The 20,092-nt window shown below is 41.9% G+C and overlaps 1 protein-coding gene across 1 annotated transcript in view; it reads left to right on the forward strand.

Annotated features, from left to right (window-relative positions):
- The window catches only part of CCN4 (cellular communication network factor 4), a 35,046-nt gene extending 15,905 nt beyond the window's left edge, over positions 1-19,141 (forward strand). The window contains exons 2-5 of the mRNA XM_086742630.1: positions 11,958-12,237; positions 16,016-16,273; positions 18,051-18,244; positions 18,765-19,141. Coding sequence (XP_086598756.1) covers positions 11,958-12,237; positions 16,016-16,273; positions 18,051-18,244; positions 18,765-19,064 — 1,032 coding nt within the window. The 3' untranslated portion in view covers positions 19,065-19,141. The remainder of the gene's footprint in view (positions 1-11,957; positions 12,238-16,015; positions 16,274-18,050; positions 18,245-18,764) is intronic.
- The last annotated feature ends 951 nt before the right edge of the window (positions 19,142-20,092 follow it).

Here is a 20,092-nt window from a genome sequence, read left to right on the forward strand (position 1 = left end):
AGAGGGATCGAGGTTCACATCCAGCATTTATGAGCACTGCTAGTTGAACAGTGAAGCTGAGGAGAGTAGGGCCTCTTACATATAACCTCACCAGTGCAAAAGACTCCACTGATCTATCGCATGTCTCACAAATGTGGTAGCTACTTATAACCAAATCTGCAATCTTTTACAACACTGGACAGTGAGACGGAGATTTGCTCTGGGACATTTTTGGAGTCATTTTGCATATGCACTTGTTTGTCAGTGTTTGTTTTTTTTTTGTTGTTGACTAGCTCTAAATTAACTTGACTGCAAATCATCTGACTCCCATTAGAATCAATATTCTTTCAAGGCATTCATATTTTAATCATGCTGGTCTGGCTGCTGTTTTCCTTCTGCAGTGACTATGAGAAGCGAGCAAGATCCATCCATAACTGTGTGGCTCTGTGATCTACATTAGAAGGGAACTTCCCTTCTCTTAGGCAACTCCCATTAAAAGCAAACTGCTTACATTGCCTCTTCTTAGTAGTCTTATTTGTAGCTATGTCTTATTGCATTTGCTCCTCCAGGTCCCAATCAAAACTGGTTTCCTCCCACTCCCCTCTCCAGTTAGGATCCTAGATAAACAAAACAGACTACGTCTTGTGAGAGGAGTTTTTTTCTTTCTTGCCTTTTCTGGGGGAAAGTTGATCAGATATCCTCTTGGTCATGTAAAAACTGAGTAGCTTCTACATTCACTGAGAAGAAAAAATTTCTTGTTGTGCCTTTGATGAGATGAATTGACCCTCAGATGGTTGTGTACTCCAAAACTCTGCCTTCCTGATAGACTTGTCTTGAAAGCAGCATTTTTTTTTTTTCTTTTCTTCAGAAACAAGTGGAGGTTAGTTTGCTGGATAGTTGGTTGGGCCTGTAACTCAGGGGAAGTTAACGACAGCATTCAGAAACTTAATACTAATATAAAAACATTTCATGGTTTTCCGTGTCTTATTAGATTACCTTTCTGGAATTTCTTCCTTATTTTTCCATTTAACTGAAAGCAGTGATGGTGTTGATTTCTAACACGATCCGCAGATAAGTTAGAGTCTCTTATGAAGAACTCATTTATCTCAGATTGCTGCCAGCTTTAAGGAACTAGTTTCATGCTAGATGGCATTCAGTCTGTGGACTTCTGATGTCCTTTTGCCTTAGGCTTAGGTACTGTTCGGCATTGCACACCTGACTACCACTGACATTGAGCTGAGCATCTGAGTAAGAATATCACTAGATTTCAGTTTCCCAGATGTCAAAGAAAGACGATACTTCATCCCACTCTTCTCCTTTTGGTAGACTATAAACCACTTGGGCAGGCTTGTCTCTTGGATCATAAAAAACTCAGCACAGGAGTGTCCTAGATCTGGTACGTCCGATGATGAGTACGTTGAGTGTACTCAATTTGCAGTCTCCTCCTTTCTGCTTACAAAACTTGTACTCTAATCTACTTCGGGGTCTTGATTATCATCTAGAAAAGTTAACAAATTCCAGATTTGTCTACTGGTTTCTTCCATCCTCATAGCTTTAGTCCTCATGATCTCCAATATCATCCATGCGAAGGGTCTCTGTATACATGTTTTGACAAGTAATGTCTCTGCTGCACATGTTGAGCTAGTGAATTCCCTCAGTTAGGCTGGGCTTGTTCCAGGGATTTGGGGCAGATAAGCTCAGCAAAGCCTGGGAAAACGAGCTGATCACCACACTCCTGCTAAATGATCTCACCATAAATTTGGCAAGGTTGCTTGTGCTCATCTCACTTTAACTTCTAATGTGAGCTTACAGTAATTAATCATTTATATAGCTTATGGGTCAGTATGTTTTTGGCTTGCTGTGTACCTCGTGTGCATGGGTGCAGACTCCCTTCCAGCCGTGTTCTGCACATCTGAACTCATCCAGAACTTGCAGCTACATTTCTATTGAATTTACTGGTTTTATTTAAGTCTTTAATCTTTTTGTGTGTGTTCTTCTTCTGAAATTTTTGCTTTTTGAGTTGGAAGAAAATATACTCAGAAGTGTGTGCTTAGTATTCTACTGCTTGCCCCTCTTTTTAGACATCAGATACCGCTGTTGCAAAGGACTTCAGATTTTCTTTTTGAGATCCTTTTCAGCACATTCTAAAACACAGTGACAACGTGTCTAATTAAATCTCTTGGGGGGATTTTAAGAGGCAGTTGTTTGACATTGGTACCCTGTGATATAGCTAAAATCCTGATGTCAGCTTTAGGAAGAGAAAAATTAGGAAGATAATGTGTCCCCAGGGAATTCAATACTTCAATTCCTTGAGGAAGTGATTCAAAGCACCATCTGCTCTGTGCTGTGTATCGTTTTATACTTTCCTTCAGATCACTGAACCTGAAGTAGATTATTTGGATATGTGTCAGTTTGTGTGAAAGTTTGTAGCACTCAAAGACATGTAATGGGAATATTTTCTAGGATTTTGAAAGAGGCAGAAGGGACTTACATAGTGAAGACAGAAAATTTGACTGTTGGAAGCAGCACAGGCCATGGTGCTGTTTCTGTCCCACTGACAATGTGATGAGATATCAGAATCTGATGGGCGAGGAGGTAGAGGGTGTTCAGTTCCCTTTTCCTCTTTGTGACAACATGGGCACTCTGGCTGTTTCATGTTCGTGGTTTGCCCCCACCCTTCCTTAACCATTTAATATGACTTTAACTTGCAGGGAGGCTTTGTGGTTTGTCTCCTGACTACGTGAGTCTCTTTTGCTGCTGCACTCTCAGTGTGATAGCAACACTCATTCACTTCCCATATGTCTTAGCACCCCCACGGTCCTGTTTTCAGTGATTTCCAGATGCCTTGCACTTGTTCAGAACATCAGTCCAACCTCTTGCTGTCTGGATGCACCTCAAGATCTTCAACTCCTGTTTCCCTTCTTTAATTTACTGTTCTAGCTCAACAAGTTCTTAGCACCATGAACACTTCCTTTACCCCCTTGAGTTTTCTCCTGACAGACTTTGCACACTGTGTAGAGTCACTGATGAGGAGAAATGCAGCTCTTATCATATCTTCAGTCTTCCCCATATCTATCCAAATTAGTGTAGTCAAAACCACTTACCTAGTAACTCAAAGATTTTTGAAAACGTAGTCTTATATTCACATACAGAGGTTAAGGTTCCTTTACACTGCCATAGCCTTCTGAAAGAAAATGAAGATCTCTGTATTTGCCATGATGTTATCAGTAACTCCATGTCATCTGTACCAATCCTGTGAACTTGTTTTCCACTGTCTGGTACGTTGTGTACTCATTTCTACTTGCATGCAGTGAGCATCAATGATTTAGTAGACTCCTGCACAGATGTTTCCGGGTGTGGAAAGTTCAGTGCAATAAGCATTGGTCCGTGATCTTCAGAAGTTTATCTCTCTATTCTCAGGTGATCTTATGGTGGGTGAGTGAACTTTTTACCTCATGGTGGTGAATTTTTTACCATACAGATGTGAAAGTACCACGAAGTCTCCAAGTGCAGTGATATTCTTATTGTCACGGCTTAACTCCAGTCGGCAACCAAGTACCATACAGCCGCTCACTCACTTCCTCCTTCCCAAGGCATGGGAGAAAGAATTGGGAAGAAAAGAAAATTCATAGGTTGAGATAAAGACTGTTTACTAGGACAGCAAAAGAAAATATAATTTTATATATAATAATCAATATATTATTAAATATTATTATTTTATATTAAATAAAAATAATAATAGAATGCAAATAGGGATAATAACTTTTTAAAAAACAGAAGATAAATTATGCACAATCTCTCACCACTCTATGACCTGGTGATCAATACAGCCCATCTGGAGTAGCAATCACAGAATGAAAAAAACTGCAAATGATCCCGGAACGATTCCAAAGAGTGAGAGAAAAGCGAGAGCACACTGGCCAGCCCCTACTTAAATACTGAATGTGACATTTATGGCATGGAATGCTCTCTTTGTTCAGTTTGGGTCAATTGTTCTGGCTATATCTGTCCCAGCTTCCTGCACTTGCACATTAGCAAAACCAGGAAAGCCAGACAGTGACCTTGGTCTCTTTAGTGACAACTCATATCATCAGTGTGTTTATCAACATTCTTCATATATAAAATCCAAAACATGACTACTGAAAGGAAAACTGACTCCATCCTAGTCAAAACAAGGACGTTATATGGAGTGAACAAAGTTCAGTGGGGTTTCTGGAGGCTGTGAAGAAGGTTCTGCATCTCTCATCCTTCACTTAATCTCTAGTTCCTATTCTTTGTGATTTGAATGGAACTTGATCTTGGTCAAGAGAGATTGTATCCAGTGGTGAATCCTGCAGCTTCTTCTTCTTCCCACTTTCTTGGTAATACTTTCTCCCTTTTTGGACCAAAAGATCTCCTCTACTGTCCTCTCATCACTTGTGAACTCTATATACTGCAGCTCTGCTTTGGCACTTGGCTGGGAAGAGGAGTAAGTGTCACAGTCCAGCAGAAAAAAAGGAAGGCGTCACATTTGATTGCTCTACATCCTCAGTGCTGAAGCAGAGAAGCTGTCCCCGTGCCCTCAGGCTGTCTCTGCAGTGGGAAGCGAAAGAGACAATGGAGCCAGAAGTGCAGTAGAGCTAAGCTGAGCCCTGCAGAGTGGTGGAGACCAAGGTGCAAGACTTGCCCTTGCACGCATAATAGAGTGATCACATGGATGGAGTTTGGCATTGCCAGTACTTAGAATTGCAGTGTTACCATTATTCTTTCCCACTGCTCAGTCTAAGATCCAGTCTGATGATATTCCTCTCCCACTCTGGGTTTCTTGATTTCATTTTCTAGAAACAGCCTCAAACACTAGTCAGGCTCTGGTTGAACATTTGGATTTCATGATTCTGTGAAGAAAAGCTGCTTTTCTCACAGAATTATGGCTGGACTATACCCAAATCAGATGACCAGGCTGTGGCAGATATTGATGTGAATGCCTTTGCTTCAAATGTACAAATGCTGCCTTACTGATCTTTCTGCACACACAGAGCTAACTCACTTCAGAAGCTACAAGAGACTTCACCATGATTTTTCCTGAAAAGGGTAAGATAACATATATCAGTTCAAGCTGGGTCCTAATGTTCTGCAATCAGACTCTTAATTAACTTTAGTTCCTCCTAAAGTATGCAAAGTCTGGCATCTTCTGCTGGCCCTAAGGATATTGCTGACCTATATGTCTGCATTCTCTGTCTAACTGATCTTATAAAATACTATAAGCTACAGTTATCAAAATATACCATGCTTGGTGCAAAAATATCCTTTCACGATGAGACTCTTTACCTGGAAATGCTGCTGTTTATTCAGACAAGTTGTAGGCTCCATCTGTTTTTTACTTCGCCACAGGGATGTAGCAATGCTGTCTTATTGCTCATCTTTCATCAAGAGTCCTGAGGTGGTTTTTATATAATGATATGACAATATATTAAAAGTTTTTTCTTTTTTTTGGATGAAGCCATACGTCATATGTTCCAAAGGGGCCATTAAAGCAGCAGCAGCAGCAGCTTTTCTTTCCTTCTGTTATCTTGAAATCTTCCAGCCACAAAACCAGACTTCTGGTAGGTTTCCTGTTATCAGATAAAATAATAATCAGCTGCCAAATAGCATTTTTGGCTGTACTCATGATATGAAAGACAACGGACCTGCAAAATAGAATTCAGTTGTCTGCATTAAATGCATCATTTAACAAAAATATTAGTTTTTATTTCTCTATGTCAGAACCAGAATTAAGGTGTCACAATTCAGGACTGAACCGGTGAAGACATTTTGTCAGTTCTTTGAGTTTATGGGCACACTCCACATGTGGTTTTGGCAAGGTATGCAATCACAGGCTGCCAGAAGATGCTGGCTGTCAGTGCCCTCTGGAGGTCCTTAATACAACAGCTGGGGATGGAGAATTCAAAGCCTCCCCAGGTGACCTGTCACAGCACTGCACAGCTCTCCTAGCGAAGAAGTTGCCATCCTGGTGTTCATACTAAACCCCCCCAACTACGTTTTGTGACTGCTGCCCGTTAGTGTGCCCTCTGCTACCTCTGAGAAGAGTGGAGTGGTACTAGGTCAGCCATCAGTCTCTTTGCCAGACTTCCCAAACCCAGCTCCCGCAGCATCTGGTCCTGGGTCATGATCTTTAGGCCTCTGACAATCTAAGTTGTCCTCCACTGGACTGCCAGTTCCTTGATATCCCATTTAAAGTGAGGGCTCTAAGCTGTAGTCCAGGCAGTGAATGAAACTATTGAGATCTCACCAAGACCAGATTCTTTTCTGTATTCCAACTGAAGAAACTATTAAACACTAGCAAAAGGAGAGGAAGTAACATTCCTTAGTATGGATTTCAAGCTGGAAAATACAGTGATCAACTCAGAAAGCCAAAGCTAGGGGGAAACGCAGTGGAAACTTGACATGGGAGGAAAATTGCTATTTAAAGGAAATCTGGATGCATAACTTTATCAGTTCATCAGCAGCTCTAGGGCTGTACAGATATTAGGTCAAGCAACTGTTTCAGATTTTGAGAATTTAAATAACAATTAAAATTTTAAATGAAAAGCTGTTTTAAGTCAAAATGGTCTGCATTGGGACAGGAACAGAAACAGAAAATTGTTGATACTTGAAAATGCAGATTTCTATTTTGAAAACCATAAAGATTTTTTTAAAATGCCACAAAATCTGTGCCATTCTTGCCATAGGACAAAAAATAACAAGTGGAGCTTCTTAACTTTACTTACTTTATTTTTTTTTGTCCAGCTTGGGACAGAATGTCCCAAGGGAGTAAGAGGACAGAATGCATCTTCCCTTTGATTTCAAGGCCATGACTGAAACAGTGGAGGTAATCAAATGCAAAGGATGGCTAATTGCAAAGTAAAACCTCTGCCAAAGCAGTCTGCTCTTGTCTGGCAGCTGGAAGTGTGATTCTGCTTTTGTTATCCGGCTCCTGGCTCCTACTGCAACATCTTGTTCTGTACAGTTTTATGATGGTTTGTAACCCTATGACCTTGGATGGTCCAAGTGCACTCTCATTTGTTCTGCTCTCAGTTTTCCTAAAGTTGAAGTCTGTTAACTTGTCCCTTCTGGAGACTTTTCTCCATTGCTCCTCCAGATGTTCCCCGTTACTTTTCAAACGGCAGTTCAACCTAGTTTCACTGGATAAGCTCATTAGCTGCACAAACTGAACACGTGCAGCACAAGACATCAAAATGTTCTCAGAGCACAGAAAGTGTGCTGTTTAGTATCCCGATTAATGTACTCTGTGGTGGTGGTGGTGTCAATTTGTTAATGATGTCCAAACATTTTTAGGTCACCCTGTTCTAAGCAACTGCTACTCTTATTGGGACAACACTTATGAAATATCAGGTTGCTTTCTGACAGGGAAGTTCCTTTCCTCTGAACAATATATTTCCCAAAATAATGTTATGGGAAGTTGATTTTTTTATCACTCACAGATCCACAGAAATATTAACGGTTAACTCACTGTGGATATTTTATTTTCTTAGGCTATTGAATATTATGCTTCATGCAGAATGTTCCTTTCTGTTCAGCCTACAGTGTACAGCAAGAATAAATCCAGCTGGCACCTGACATCTGCAAAACTGCCTTACATTTTCTGAGTTCAGAGTCTGTTATTTTACAATATGTTCTGGAGATTTCATGTCTGGGATCAGTTTTAATGAGGTAGCTAGGAGCTCATGTGTGCTCTGGGGAAGCTGGGCCCTTGAATAATCATATTTTACTCCTACCATTATGTGTCCTACAGTACCTGATTTATATCTCCGTCCTGATGCTAGCTCTCTTGTCACTAGTATTACCTTGTGATAGTTTATGAGTGTTCATGGAGACTTAGGGATTTGTAGCAAGAGTATAAGTGAGGGAGTTCTGATGGTGCTGTGATTACTGCTGATCTTGCTGTAAGAACTGGCTCTTTGTTGACCCATCTGGTTTGGGTGTAATAATAATGTAAATATTCAGCATTATTAAGCTCAGAAGTACCAACTGATCAAGATTAAGAAACAAACTTATGCCTTGAGGGCCTGGTTTAAGCCCACTGATGTAAGCCAGGTCCTGTTTCTCATTGCTAATGTGCCCGTCTCTCTGACATACACTATGAGGTGTTAACCCCTGTCTGTTCTGGGATGAAACTAAGCAACCTCTGTGCTTGCTCAGAGACACAACTGAGGGATGGAAGGGTATATGGTTTTATTTAATAGCTTATTTATGTTTCATTTTGTCTTTTCACTTTTACGTCTTTATTAAGCTCCAGACACTGTGTTCCCCTGGGAACTGTGCTACATCAGGTTCGTATTAGCATATTTGCAACCCTGTGAAAGTGGGTGTGAGTCTTCTGGGGTGCCTTTTAAAACTGCTTTGGTTAATGGGAACATTTTGGGTGTTGGACTCAGCTCTACAGTCGTTTCTGTTTGTGCTGTCTGGATAGTTCAGCCAGTAGGTGGAAGCAGGAGAAAGCAATGTGTCTCCTGCAGAGGGACAGGACAAATGCATAACACTTTCCTCTGAGATGCATCCCTAGGTGTCCGCTTAAAGTTGTATTTTTAACTTCAGTGTTCCTGTTTAGGACAGCCAAAGAGCAAAATGTAAGTTATTTCTAAACAGTGACAGGCTGATGCTCTCAGGCCTTGGTGCCTGAATTCCCACCAGTAAGGATGTTTGGATCAGTCTGCAAATCAGCTCCTTTGATCACATAATAGCAAGAAAGACATTTTAATAAAAATTTCCTCACTGACCGTTTTCTCTTGTGAATGTGTCAGAGATGGAGGACAGGGGATAATCCAGATCACGTTGTATCCCTCCATCAATGACATCTGGCATTTGCTCAGAAAGGCAGTACCAGAAATGTAGGTTAAAAAATATTCCTTTAATGTGTTCTACTTGGGAAATTAAAAGGAGTCCATCCAACGGCATGGGCCCTGCAAAACACAGCTTGTGCAGCTCAAAGTGAGTTCGAAAGTCCTACTTTTAGAGTGAATTACCACCAAGGAGAAAACAGCAGGAGGTGATAAGGTACTGTAGTTTCAGCAGATTTGTATCTGTCAACTTCTTATAACCAGTTCCCCAGCTCTGCCAATAGCCAGAGGGATTGACTTTAGAAGTCACCATCCTTTCTGGATTTTTTCCCATCGATGAAGCAGAGGGGAAGAACATGGATAACTTCTCCCTTCCTTCAGCCACTTCATTGTGATGAGCAAAATACCTGAAAGAAAAAGGCTTTAAGAGTAAGATCTTGCAGCACAGAAACAGTGAAGTAAATGCACATGAATATATTTTGAAACATCTGTGAAAACTGGAAGCAAAGGAATATATTGCAATGCATCTAGGGCTTTGCTGCTTAAAAGCAAAGCTAGAGGTTTCCTCATGCATTGTGTAAAAGTGCTGCTATATATCTGAGTGGCTTGCAATCTGGACTGTATACACTAATTTCAGCCTGGTCTTTCCAGTTTTCAAAGCTAAAACAAACTTAGAATTACAGCATTTTCCAACAAATTGAAAATATACTGCCAGTAGGTAGAACATGCTGCTAAAATGCTGCTATTCATTTAATATCTTTGAGACTTGGATAGTAAAACTCATGGCTATTAAAAATACTGAGTTTGTGGCCACAGCAGACAGACAGTGAGTCACTTTTTATTTTCTCCTTCTCTCCTTTTGAATGTGAACGAACAAATCAGCTGGAAATTGTTACTAGTGAAATATTATTCTCTGCAGATGCAAAAAGAAAGTAATTTTGGAGCTTGCCGAGCATAAATCAGGAGCAAATTTAAGAGAGTTATCAGCCATGGCAGTGTGAGAAAGGCTTCGTCCTGGTTTAATGAGAATGGAGATTGTACCTCCAAAAGCAGCAAAATTAGAGTTCATTAATAACTTGTGGTGGAATATTTTCTCCTTAGCATCCAAGATAACAGATCTGCAGACCTCAAGTTTGAAGAGTAATTATACAAAACAAGTTGATTGCCAGGACTTGGAAAAACTAATTTCCTATCAGACACTCTATATTGTCTTTCTGACATTTTAAAATAAACTTGACAAAATCTCAAGCACTGTTCTTTTTGCTGTTAAGTTTATCTTCACTCTCATTTTGAATTTCTCACAAAACCATTGGCCTCTTACACGTTATATTGACCCTATAAACATGATTCCTCAAACCTTAACTTACATGAGTAGTTTTGTGCTTGTTTGTTTGTTTCTAGCTAAATATGGCTGTTGATGAGAGCCCTTACATTGTGATTTCCTGTTGATAGCATCTGTGGAAAGAGTTGTTTTTACTGTTATATTTATAAAGCATTACTACTCATCATGTCTTAACCATCATACCTATGAATAAGGAAGTGCCTATATCCCAAAATGTTCTGTGATATTGGAGTAGTAGGGCTGAATGACTTTTACAGAGAGATTTAGATAGTCTGGTGATGACAGCTGACTACAGAAAAAGGAAAGCCGAGAATTTTGTAAATCTACAGAATTGCTTCTTCCATTGCAAAGTTCTGAGAGACTTAGGAGGGGAGAAGAGAAGGGCCTGGAAGCTGTACATGTTGTGCATTTGTTCTGTGGACAACAGTTTCCAAAGGCTGGGTTTTGGCTGGGCAGCGATGGAGCCTAGGACATGATGCCGCTCCCATCTCTCCATGCCTACCCTATTTGTAAAACACAGGAATCATAGTATTTTGATGCCTGTCCACACCGATTATTTGAAGGTGCTCGTGTAGCCCAGCCTAAATATCCTTCCTATGGCTTACTCAGCCATACCACTGGACACTTCAACCGGCACATCCAAGAACTACAACAGCTAGTCACTTATCAGGACACTTGAAAAGCTTCCTTGGCTAGCTCAGACATTAAACCTAGAGGAAGGGCTGTTAAATATTTCACTTTAAATTCCTGTCTATCACAAGCCACTGAATGGCTCCCAGTCACCCAGTCCTTTACAAGAATTCAGCCTCTAAACTAAAACCACAGGACTAGTGAGGCTTACTGGTTCCTCTTTACTACGTGTGTTGATTCACGGACACTTTCATATCTACACAGGGCAGAAGCTGTTTGCTTGCTTGTGTTGACAGTGGGAACCAGGGACTGTGAAGGGATTTACTTACAGGGTTGGGCCATGGCAATGGGCTCTTTAAATAGTTGTGTGGCTTTTATCTGTGTATCTGGATTTTATCATTAAGCACTTTTTGAAATGATCAGCAACAAAGTAAACAGGTTTATTGCACTTGAAGAGGCCGCTCTTCTCAAGTGACAGATTATTGCGACTACTTATATTATTGTGAGTGGAATGAAAAATACCACTATTAAAAGGCCACGGCTTTTTATTGATCTAAATGTTCCTCTTTTAACAACTTTGGCAGCATCAAGGAGCCTTAAAGTGGGAGTAAATTATATTGGTATGTTTTAGTTTAAACATGAGTGTAAATGTGATTTTAAGCCAACTTTAAGGCCAATTGTTTGTAAAGGGGCCTTAATGGAATTGGGAATTATGCCCAGAACAAGCACATTGCCTATTTGGCAGTGATTAGCAATGTGTTAACAATTTAGTGTTCTAAATACAGGGTAACTAATTACTAAGATACTTAAATACACCTTCAGATATAACAGTAGCAGGTTTAGAAATTTACTTCAATGACATTTGAATATGCTAGCAAGGAAGCTGTAGAAGACAGTAAAAGGGCTTTGCAGAGGTATCCTGATGGATATCTCATCGGCTGGAAAATGCTGAGCACCAGCAAGCTGGGGCTTATGTGGTCTGGGTGCTAGTCCAAGCTGTGGGGCATTTGCCCTCAGGAGGTATCTGAAGGGGTTTACAAGAGAGCAGTGACCGCTCCCTCTCCATGGCTCTTTAACATTAATTCTTTGGTTACCTTCCAGTCTCTTTAGACCTGAGGAGATTTTTACTGAGGATTCACAGCCCCCTTTTTCTCTGGAACACTCTCTAAGCTGTGTTTCTTTGTTTGTAGGCCATTGCCCAGACCTCCACCACCATGACCTTCACTGTCCCTGCCACAACAGAGGCCTACACACGGACTCAGTACTGTAAGTGGCCATGTGAGTGTCCGAAGTCCCCACCTCGGTGCTCGGTAGGCGTCAGCCTGGTCACAGACGGCTGCGACTGCTGCAAGACTTGTGCCAAGCAGCGTGGAGAAAATTGCACTGAAGCCGACACCTGTGATTTCCACAGGGGCTTGTACTGTGACTACAGTGGAGACAGACCTAGGTACGAAATAGGAGTATGTGCACGTAAGTGATGTACATATATTTTTGACTTAGATATATATTGGCATCTTCCCTCGGTCTGAGCAATGGCTGAGATTTATCTCATCAGATACCTGGCTGTACGCTCATCAGCTACCTCCGTTCATCGCCTTCCATTTCCTTACTGCTGTCTTCATTCTCAGGACAGTTGGGTGGATTAGAAATGAAATCTGAATTCTTGCTTTTTGAGTTGGCCACAGCCAAGAGCAAAGAGCAACCCGTATTTGAAAGTCTTCAAATTTGCAAGTAGATGATTCTGTGTTCCCCATAACAAGAGGAAGTGCTGTAGTGGGTTGGGGATGAAGGAAGAATAGGTATGCAGCTGGCTTTAAAGAGAAGCAATATGAGTGTCTACATGAAAACCATGATGTTAAGGAGATGCTTTTAGCTTATACTCAATAATGGATCCCTAGGAAGGATAGTGTGTAGTATTCTGTTAAGCGGATCAAGGATGAATCATCTCCTCCTAGCAAAGTTTGTTGCTGACAAATTGAGGTCTGAGCCTTAATCATAGAATCATAGGATAGTTTGGGTTGGAAGAGACCTTTAAATGTCACCTAGTCCAACCCCTGGTCATCTAATCCGAACCCCCATTGCAATATTACAATGGTTTCAGTCATGTTAGCTGCCATGAAGCAGAAGGATTTCTTCCTGTCTGTTATAACAAACTCTTGGTGGGATAATTGATATGACTGGAATGTTTTTATTCAAAAAGAAGAGGAAAAAGAAATGAGATAGTGCTTTGTCTGTCAGGGATATATTCACTTGTTCTGAGATCCAGAACATGGGGGGAATCTGATCCACTCATAGATGTCTTAAATTATTGAAACCAGGGGTAATGGTTTTAAAATAGAGGAAAGCGGATTCAGATTAGATATTAGGCTAAAAAAATTTTATGCTGAGGGTAGTAGAACACTGGAACAGGTTGTCCAGAGAGGTGGTAGATGCCCCATCCCTGGAAACATTCAAGGCCAGGTTGGACGGGGCTCTGAGCAACCTGATCTGGTTGGAGATGTCCCTGCTGCTTACAGGGGGTTGGACTAGATCGCCTTTCAAGGTCCCTTCCAGCCCTAACTATTCTATGATTCTATGATTCTATGAAAATCATTACTCTGGGAATGATTAAAAGTGCAGCCATGCAGATAAATGATCAGAAAGGATGCTTACTGTTGAGCAAGTTATTGGAACATATTGATCGTGTTTTTAGATTCATAAACAGGAAAAAGCCACTTAGAGGGAGGGTCTTCTAGACTGGAATATAACCATGAATGAAGTGCCAATAGAAAATGTAAAGGTGGAAGGAAACCTGGTGGAAAGCTGGTTGCAAGATGAATAGATAGAATAACAGATCCACAGGAAAGAGAAAAGATTGCAAACAGTGAGCTTCAATAAATTTGGAAAATCAGCAGAAGTTTCACAAAGGGTAAATCTGAGGAGTGAAGATGTTCAGGGTAGCTGGCAATTTCTCACAGAAATGATACTAGGGGTTGCTGTTCCTCAGCGGAAGGATGGGAAGTATAGTCAGAAATTAACTTGGCTTTGCATTAGCTCAGCCATAAAAAACAAGCGTGCAGAAGGTGTAGTCTAACCATGTTTTTGTAGGATATGGGCAAAATAACAACAAGAGAAGGTATGTGCAAGGAGCTGTAAGCTTCAACAGTGATTTTCAAGATTAGAAAAGATCGAAGGTTAAGAAAAGAGGACATGAGATCATTCAGATGTATTGTCTAGAGCCTATGTTGAGTATTCATGGAAGGTCTGTAAGGACAGGTTAGACAAATATCTGTCAAGAATGATATTGTTACAGCTGGCCCTGTGTTGGGAGAGGAAAACAATGTGGATGTTGTTTCAAAGCTACCTCAGCCTTCCTAGGCCTCTTTAAAGACCTTCCTGTTGCTTCATGTTTACTTATTTACATGCTTACCTTCTTTCTTGATTTATTTTGTTGGGTTTTGTACTCCTCCCACACATCACAGACATTCAATATGCCCCTGGCAACAGCACTGTGATGTAGGAGGATTGATTCCCAGCTTCCCCAGTGAGGTCTGGAAGGATTCCCAATCCAATGCACTTTCACATGGCTACTGCCATGACAATATATGCCCTATCATGTGACATGTATGGCTGTATGGTGAGGGGCATTGTGGTGTGCACAGCTGAGGGACATGAAAAGTAGATGTTTCCATGGTTAGGAAGTGATGCGATTTGTCTCTGGCTACCATAGAAAGCTGTGGTCTTCCCCTTGCTTTCAGCATCCAGGTAGATGCACATGACAGGACCTGCTGACAGGTTCTTTCTCATGCACTGGGTCATGTATAGATTGCATCACTCCACTTTGAGTACACAAGCTATTGCCTGGACTGCAGGGTGGGTGAAGGCAAGAGCGAGACTCTTGTGCTGGGTGTTGGGCACTAACTGCTCTGAGGAATTCACTTTGCAGATGGATGCCAAAAGCTAGGTCTAGAGAATCCAGTGCATGCAGAACTACAATACAATTTGTGGAAAATAAAGATCCTGAAAGAGCTAGGAAGTGGTGCTGGGAAAGGGAATGGGGTGAAACTGAGGGAAATTCAGGCTGTATCTGGACTGGAATACTGAAGTGTGTCCCAGGATCTGGTCACCCAGACATCAGATAGGAGCTTGCTGAGAGTCACTACAGCTTTCCTTTTGCTATTGGCTTTTCTCCGCACTGAAGCAGAGACAGCATTATCAATCAGAGCTGAGCAAAAATTGGAGATCTGGATCCGTGCTTCAAATTCCAACAAGTCTCATTTTTGAGCAGAGCTCACCATATTTTGATGTTTTAATTCAACTCATTCTAAAAATAGGGAGCCTTTGCAGAATTTTAATCCAGCATTTCAATTTCTGTTGGCCCTGAAGCAGCCACACTGCAGCTCAGTTTCCGGCCAGGCTTAAAACTTGAGCAACCCAATCAGTGTGTGCACACTGCCTCCGTGTGATCAAAAACGAAACTGAAGTTTGAATTTTCCATTGATTTTCTGTCACTGGTTCCAAATAACTGGACATAACTTTGAAACAAAAAAAAAGTTGCTACTTTATACAACTTCTGTCTTATTTCCTGAATCAATGTGATTCCTGTTCACGGATAGTCAAATAGGTTGAATTTTTTTTGTGGTTTTATTTAAAAATATACATAAAATACTGGTTTTCATGGCTTTAAAATGTGTTATTTAATTTTCCAAGAAAACTATTCTGTGATAAATGGAGTGGGATCTAGTGTCCTAAATACAGGAATCCAGTGCTGTTTTGGGTGCTCCTTGCCTACCTTGGCTCTCCCCCTCCCTCTGCTTCAGTCGGGTACAGGTGTTGTTAAGAGCTATGTCATATTTGCAACTGCATGTAGTCCTCTCATATGTCCCTGAAGACCTCAAATTTCACTCAATATCTGTTTTAATTACTTTGGTTGCTTCTACTGTAAATAACTTTTACCAGCTTGCCATGAAATGTTTTTTTTTTAAGTGAGTGTTTGTGGACAAAATTTGTTTTATTTTCTAACTTCTTTTTGCCATGGAGCATTAGAAGATTAATTTTTTTTTTGCTGTGATTCAGAATGAAAAACAGTTTCCTAGATGGTGTGACCACATTTGGCTCAGCATCACATTGAATACATCACCCGCAGCACAGCCGTGTCTCCACGTTGGCTCTGTTAGCCCAGGGAGCAGCTTGGTAAAGAAACACATCAGCGCTGTTTGTTGGCAGCATTATTTTAACAGTGCTCTGCGTGTCTTTCTTTTTCTTTCAGAGATTGTCGGTGTAGGATGTGTCCTCAATGGAGTCAGGTATAACAATGGGGACACATTTCAGCCCAACTGCAAATACAACTGCACGTGCATTAACGGGGCTGTGGGCTGTGTTCCCATGTGCACAAATTCACGTCCTCCCCTTGTCTGGTGCCCAAACCCAAAGTTGATTAAGATGGCAGGGAAGTGCTGCGAGCAGTGGATTTGTGATGACACCAAGAAAATCAGGAAGACGTCTCCACGCCACATCTCCTCTGCAGGTATGGTGGGACTGAGGTGGACCTCTCCTTTGTCATTGGGCAACTAAAGTCAGAGTCTCTCCAACAAAAGTGTCAGCTTGTACTGCCAGACCCGGCAGATGTCTAGTCATTGTGTGAAGGAGGCACAGAGACTCCTATACAGCATGTAGTGAAGGGCAGGACAGGCAACCAGTGGGGTGCTTGAACTCATTGGCAGCAATATGAGATTCATCAAACAGAATGGTGTGAGAAAGTCCCCCTTGAAGCATACATTGCTGGCACTTTGAAGATGTCACAAGTGCTTTTTACTTCACCATATTATTTTTTTTTTTCATTCTGGGCCCTATGGAAAGCAGAATGGGCTCAGTTTAATTTGGGACTGAGGCTTTCTGCCTGGGTTATATTGCTTTAGTAGTATGATTTTAAAGCCCCTCTTAGTAGTCTCAAACTTACATTACACCTTGAAAACAGTTATTGTGGAAGTTTCACTGCCAATTGGGCTAAATTGTCTTTGTGTTAGTACCACGTTTTAGCAATTCCAGACGGATAACATTATTGAACTACCTATTTTACGTATCCATAAGGCATCCGCTTTCCTCACACTCACATTCACAGCGAGGAATAGCACACTGCACAGAGATAGTAGCATTTACCTCAGCATGGTCCTAAATGCTTAAGATGGGCTTAACTTGCCATATGTCATAAATTTATCCTCATGACACGCTGTGATGCAGTGTAGGGACATTAGCCACATTAGCTCCATTTTATAGACTATCTCACAAAAGCAGAGCTCAAGGAGACAGAGGATGCGTGTTGTAAACCAGGATTTTGATTCCTTGATGGTAAGGGTTTTTTTTTCCCAGTCTTTGGTCCGTATTTTTATTGCACAAAACAAAGCTTTGGTTTCCATTTTGTGGGTTAAAACCACAAAAGTTTAGCCCTGTCCCTGGTAGCTTTGAACTGTGACGTAGGTCCAAATTCAAAATATCTTCTACTGAAATTAGCCTTGTGTCTTCATGGCCTGTGTCCCAAAATGGGCATAACACAGGTTTCCTTGCCTAACTTTTTCTCTTGTAAGTAGAAGTCTTACAGAAGTGAGACTAGCACTTTTTACATTTAATATAATAATAAATATAATAGTGAGCAAGCTCAGTGCAGCGGAGTTTCCATCAGAGTTTTGCCTGTGGGCTGTACTGTGAGTTGCAGACCCATGGGGACTTTGGCTGAGGCTGTGAAGGAACCTGAACTGGGGTTGTCGGCTGCTTTCAAAACAGAACCCACCCTTTCTTAAAGTGGATGCCAAGCTCCCTGAGAGCTATTCAAGCTGCTCTTCCTCCCAGTGAAAGGCTGTGGCTGCTTCCCAAGCCCCTTGGCCATCCAGCAAAGACTGTTGACTACTCTCTGCTACAGGGAATCAATAGAACGGGCTCCGAAATAAAACTTCATGGGGAGATCTCATCCCTTTTTTTTGCACTGGCGGGTGCAGGCTTCTGTAATTAAGTGTTTTTGTATTGTGTCAGCACCTGGGGGTCCCAGACAAGGACCCCCTTGTGCGAAGCTGCACAAGGCAATAAAGAAATGAGCCCTGGCCTTGCGCGCTCGCAACACTGGAGGGTCTGACACAAGTAGGTCAGCAGCAAAGGGGGTGGGATGAGGAGGTTTGCAGGAATGCTGAGCCACTTCGCTGTGATTTAACTATTTGAGTTAGTGGCCTGAATGTGTAATGAGCTGGGGAGAGGGTGTTTAACATGGAACGGTGCCTTGGCTGAATAATGTGGGCTTAATCTGGTCTCTGCAGCATACGAGGGAGAAGATGAAGCCTGGCAGAAGAACTGCATCGTTCACACCTCATCCTGGAGTCCCTGCTCAAAGACCTGCGGGCTGGGCATCTCCACCAGGATTTCCAACGACAATGACCAGTGCCGGCTCCTGAAGGAAAGCCGCCTGTGCAACATGCGACCCTGCGAGGTGGATATAATCAAGCACATTAAGGTGGGGATTGTTTCTCCACATGTCCCTTGAGCTTTGCCTGGACGTGGGGTCAGCCTTTGTTTGGCGGTGTTCAGGTCTTTGAAGGCTGCACTTCTGATCTTGGAGGCTGTTAGAGAGTGCATGTGGACTCACTGTGCTGCAGAGAGGTCAAAAATGTGTGCTTCCTGTGCTTCTGCGTGCCAGTATGAAAACCTTCCCCCGAGAGCTTTAATTCCAGCCAAAAGATCCTTGCAAGGAAAGGCAATCCAAGTCTGTTGTGCTCACTGCTGGTTCAGAAATACCTGTGACTCAGCTAGTGGAAAAGTGATGGTGCACTGCTGTCGTAGCTATGAACTGTATTTTGCAGTTTCTGGCTTTGTATGTCTAAACGTGTAAATCTGTCACACCCTCTAGATCAGGACTCTAAAATGCTTCCTAATGGCTCCAAAACCCTTGAAGTATCAGGAAGGTTGTTTGCATGTCCTACCTGTGTCAGCAATGAATATTAACCTGTCTCTTTTTCTATTCTGCTCTAATTTAGCCTGGGAAGAAGTGCTTGGCTGTCTACAGGGCCAATGAACCCATGAACTACACCATCTCCGGATGTGTGAGCAAGAGTCCATACAGACCCAAATATTGCGGTGTCTGCACAGACAACAGGTGCTGCACACCCTACAAGTCCAAGACTATTGAAGTGAGGTTTCAGTGCCCAGATGGAACTGAGTTTTCCTGGAAAATCATGTGGATCAATGCTTGTTTTTGCAATCTAAACTGCAAGAACCCCAATGACATCTTTGCTGACTTGGCTTATTACCATGATTACTCTGAGATTGCTAATTAAATTGGCTGAATGCTGGAATTGACCCATTGCTCTGATTTTACAGAGATTTTAAAATAAAAGGAGAATCTTTCATCCACTGCCAATGTACAACTTGGGGGTTTTTTTGTGAGTTAGGATGTTAAATCTTCTTGTTTTGCCACACTGTTTTTGGAGAGGCCTTGAACAAGCAGGATTTTCAACTCTAATAGACCTCCATCCATTAACAGCAGCCAGAAATTCCTCTACACACAGATTCCAGAACTTAAATGACAGTCCTGTTGGCTCTGCCGTTTATTAGGCCAGCAGTTTAATTGCCCAAAGGAAAGAATGGTACACCAGTATGACAGCAAAGGTATGGCTGTCAGTAGCTTAGACATGCACTTCAGACATCGTTACTGTAATTTCTTGAATATCGTGGTCTAAGCTGGAAAAAGAGCATTGGCATATACGTTTTATTTTCAACATTAGAATTCAGTCTTTAATACTGCTGACCCTCAGGACTAGTCTCTGGTCTCTGTCACACTGAGATCAGTCCTAGAACTCCCCTCTGTCATTCTCAGTCCTAGAATTCCCCCTCTGCCGTCCTCAGTCAGATTCTACCCTATGGTGAAGTTCATGGGAAAAGTCTAGGGAGCAGGTGGTTTCTCCTGAAATCTCTGTGCGATTAGTCCCTCTCTCACTGCACCAGGCTGGGCCAAAGAACCTCTGTGTCCTGCTCTGCTTGGACTCACCTCGTTCTCTTGGAGTATTTTGATCAGGGACATTTTCATAGTTTCACTACCAGCTCTGAACAGCCTGAATGCTCTGAATCCAAAATGGCCGCACTAGAGGTCCTGTTTTGTGGATAGATCCTTTTGTCTGTGGATTATATATTGCTCCTAGGCTAGCTCTGCAGACCTGAAGGATAAAATGTAGAGAGTCAGATGAGAGATGAAGGACAATACCTCACGTGCCCATTTATTCACACAGAAATGGTGTGTTCTGTGCCTGGGGGTCATCACCTCCTGTGGTGTTACCAGCACACAGGTCCTGCTTCCCATTGCCACCTT

The sequence above is a fragment of the Chlamydotis macqueenii genome, chromosome 2 (genome assembly GCF_036417535.1).
Source record: "Chlamydotis macqueenii isolate bChlMac1 chromosome 2, bChlMac1.mat, whole genome shotgun sequence".
Classification (NCBI taxonomy): Eukaryota; Metazoa; Chordata; class Aves; order Otidiformes; family Otididae; genus Chlamydotis; species Chlamydotis macqueenii.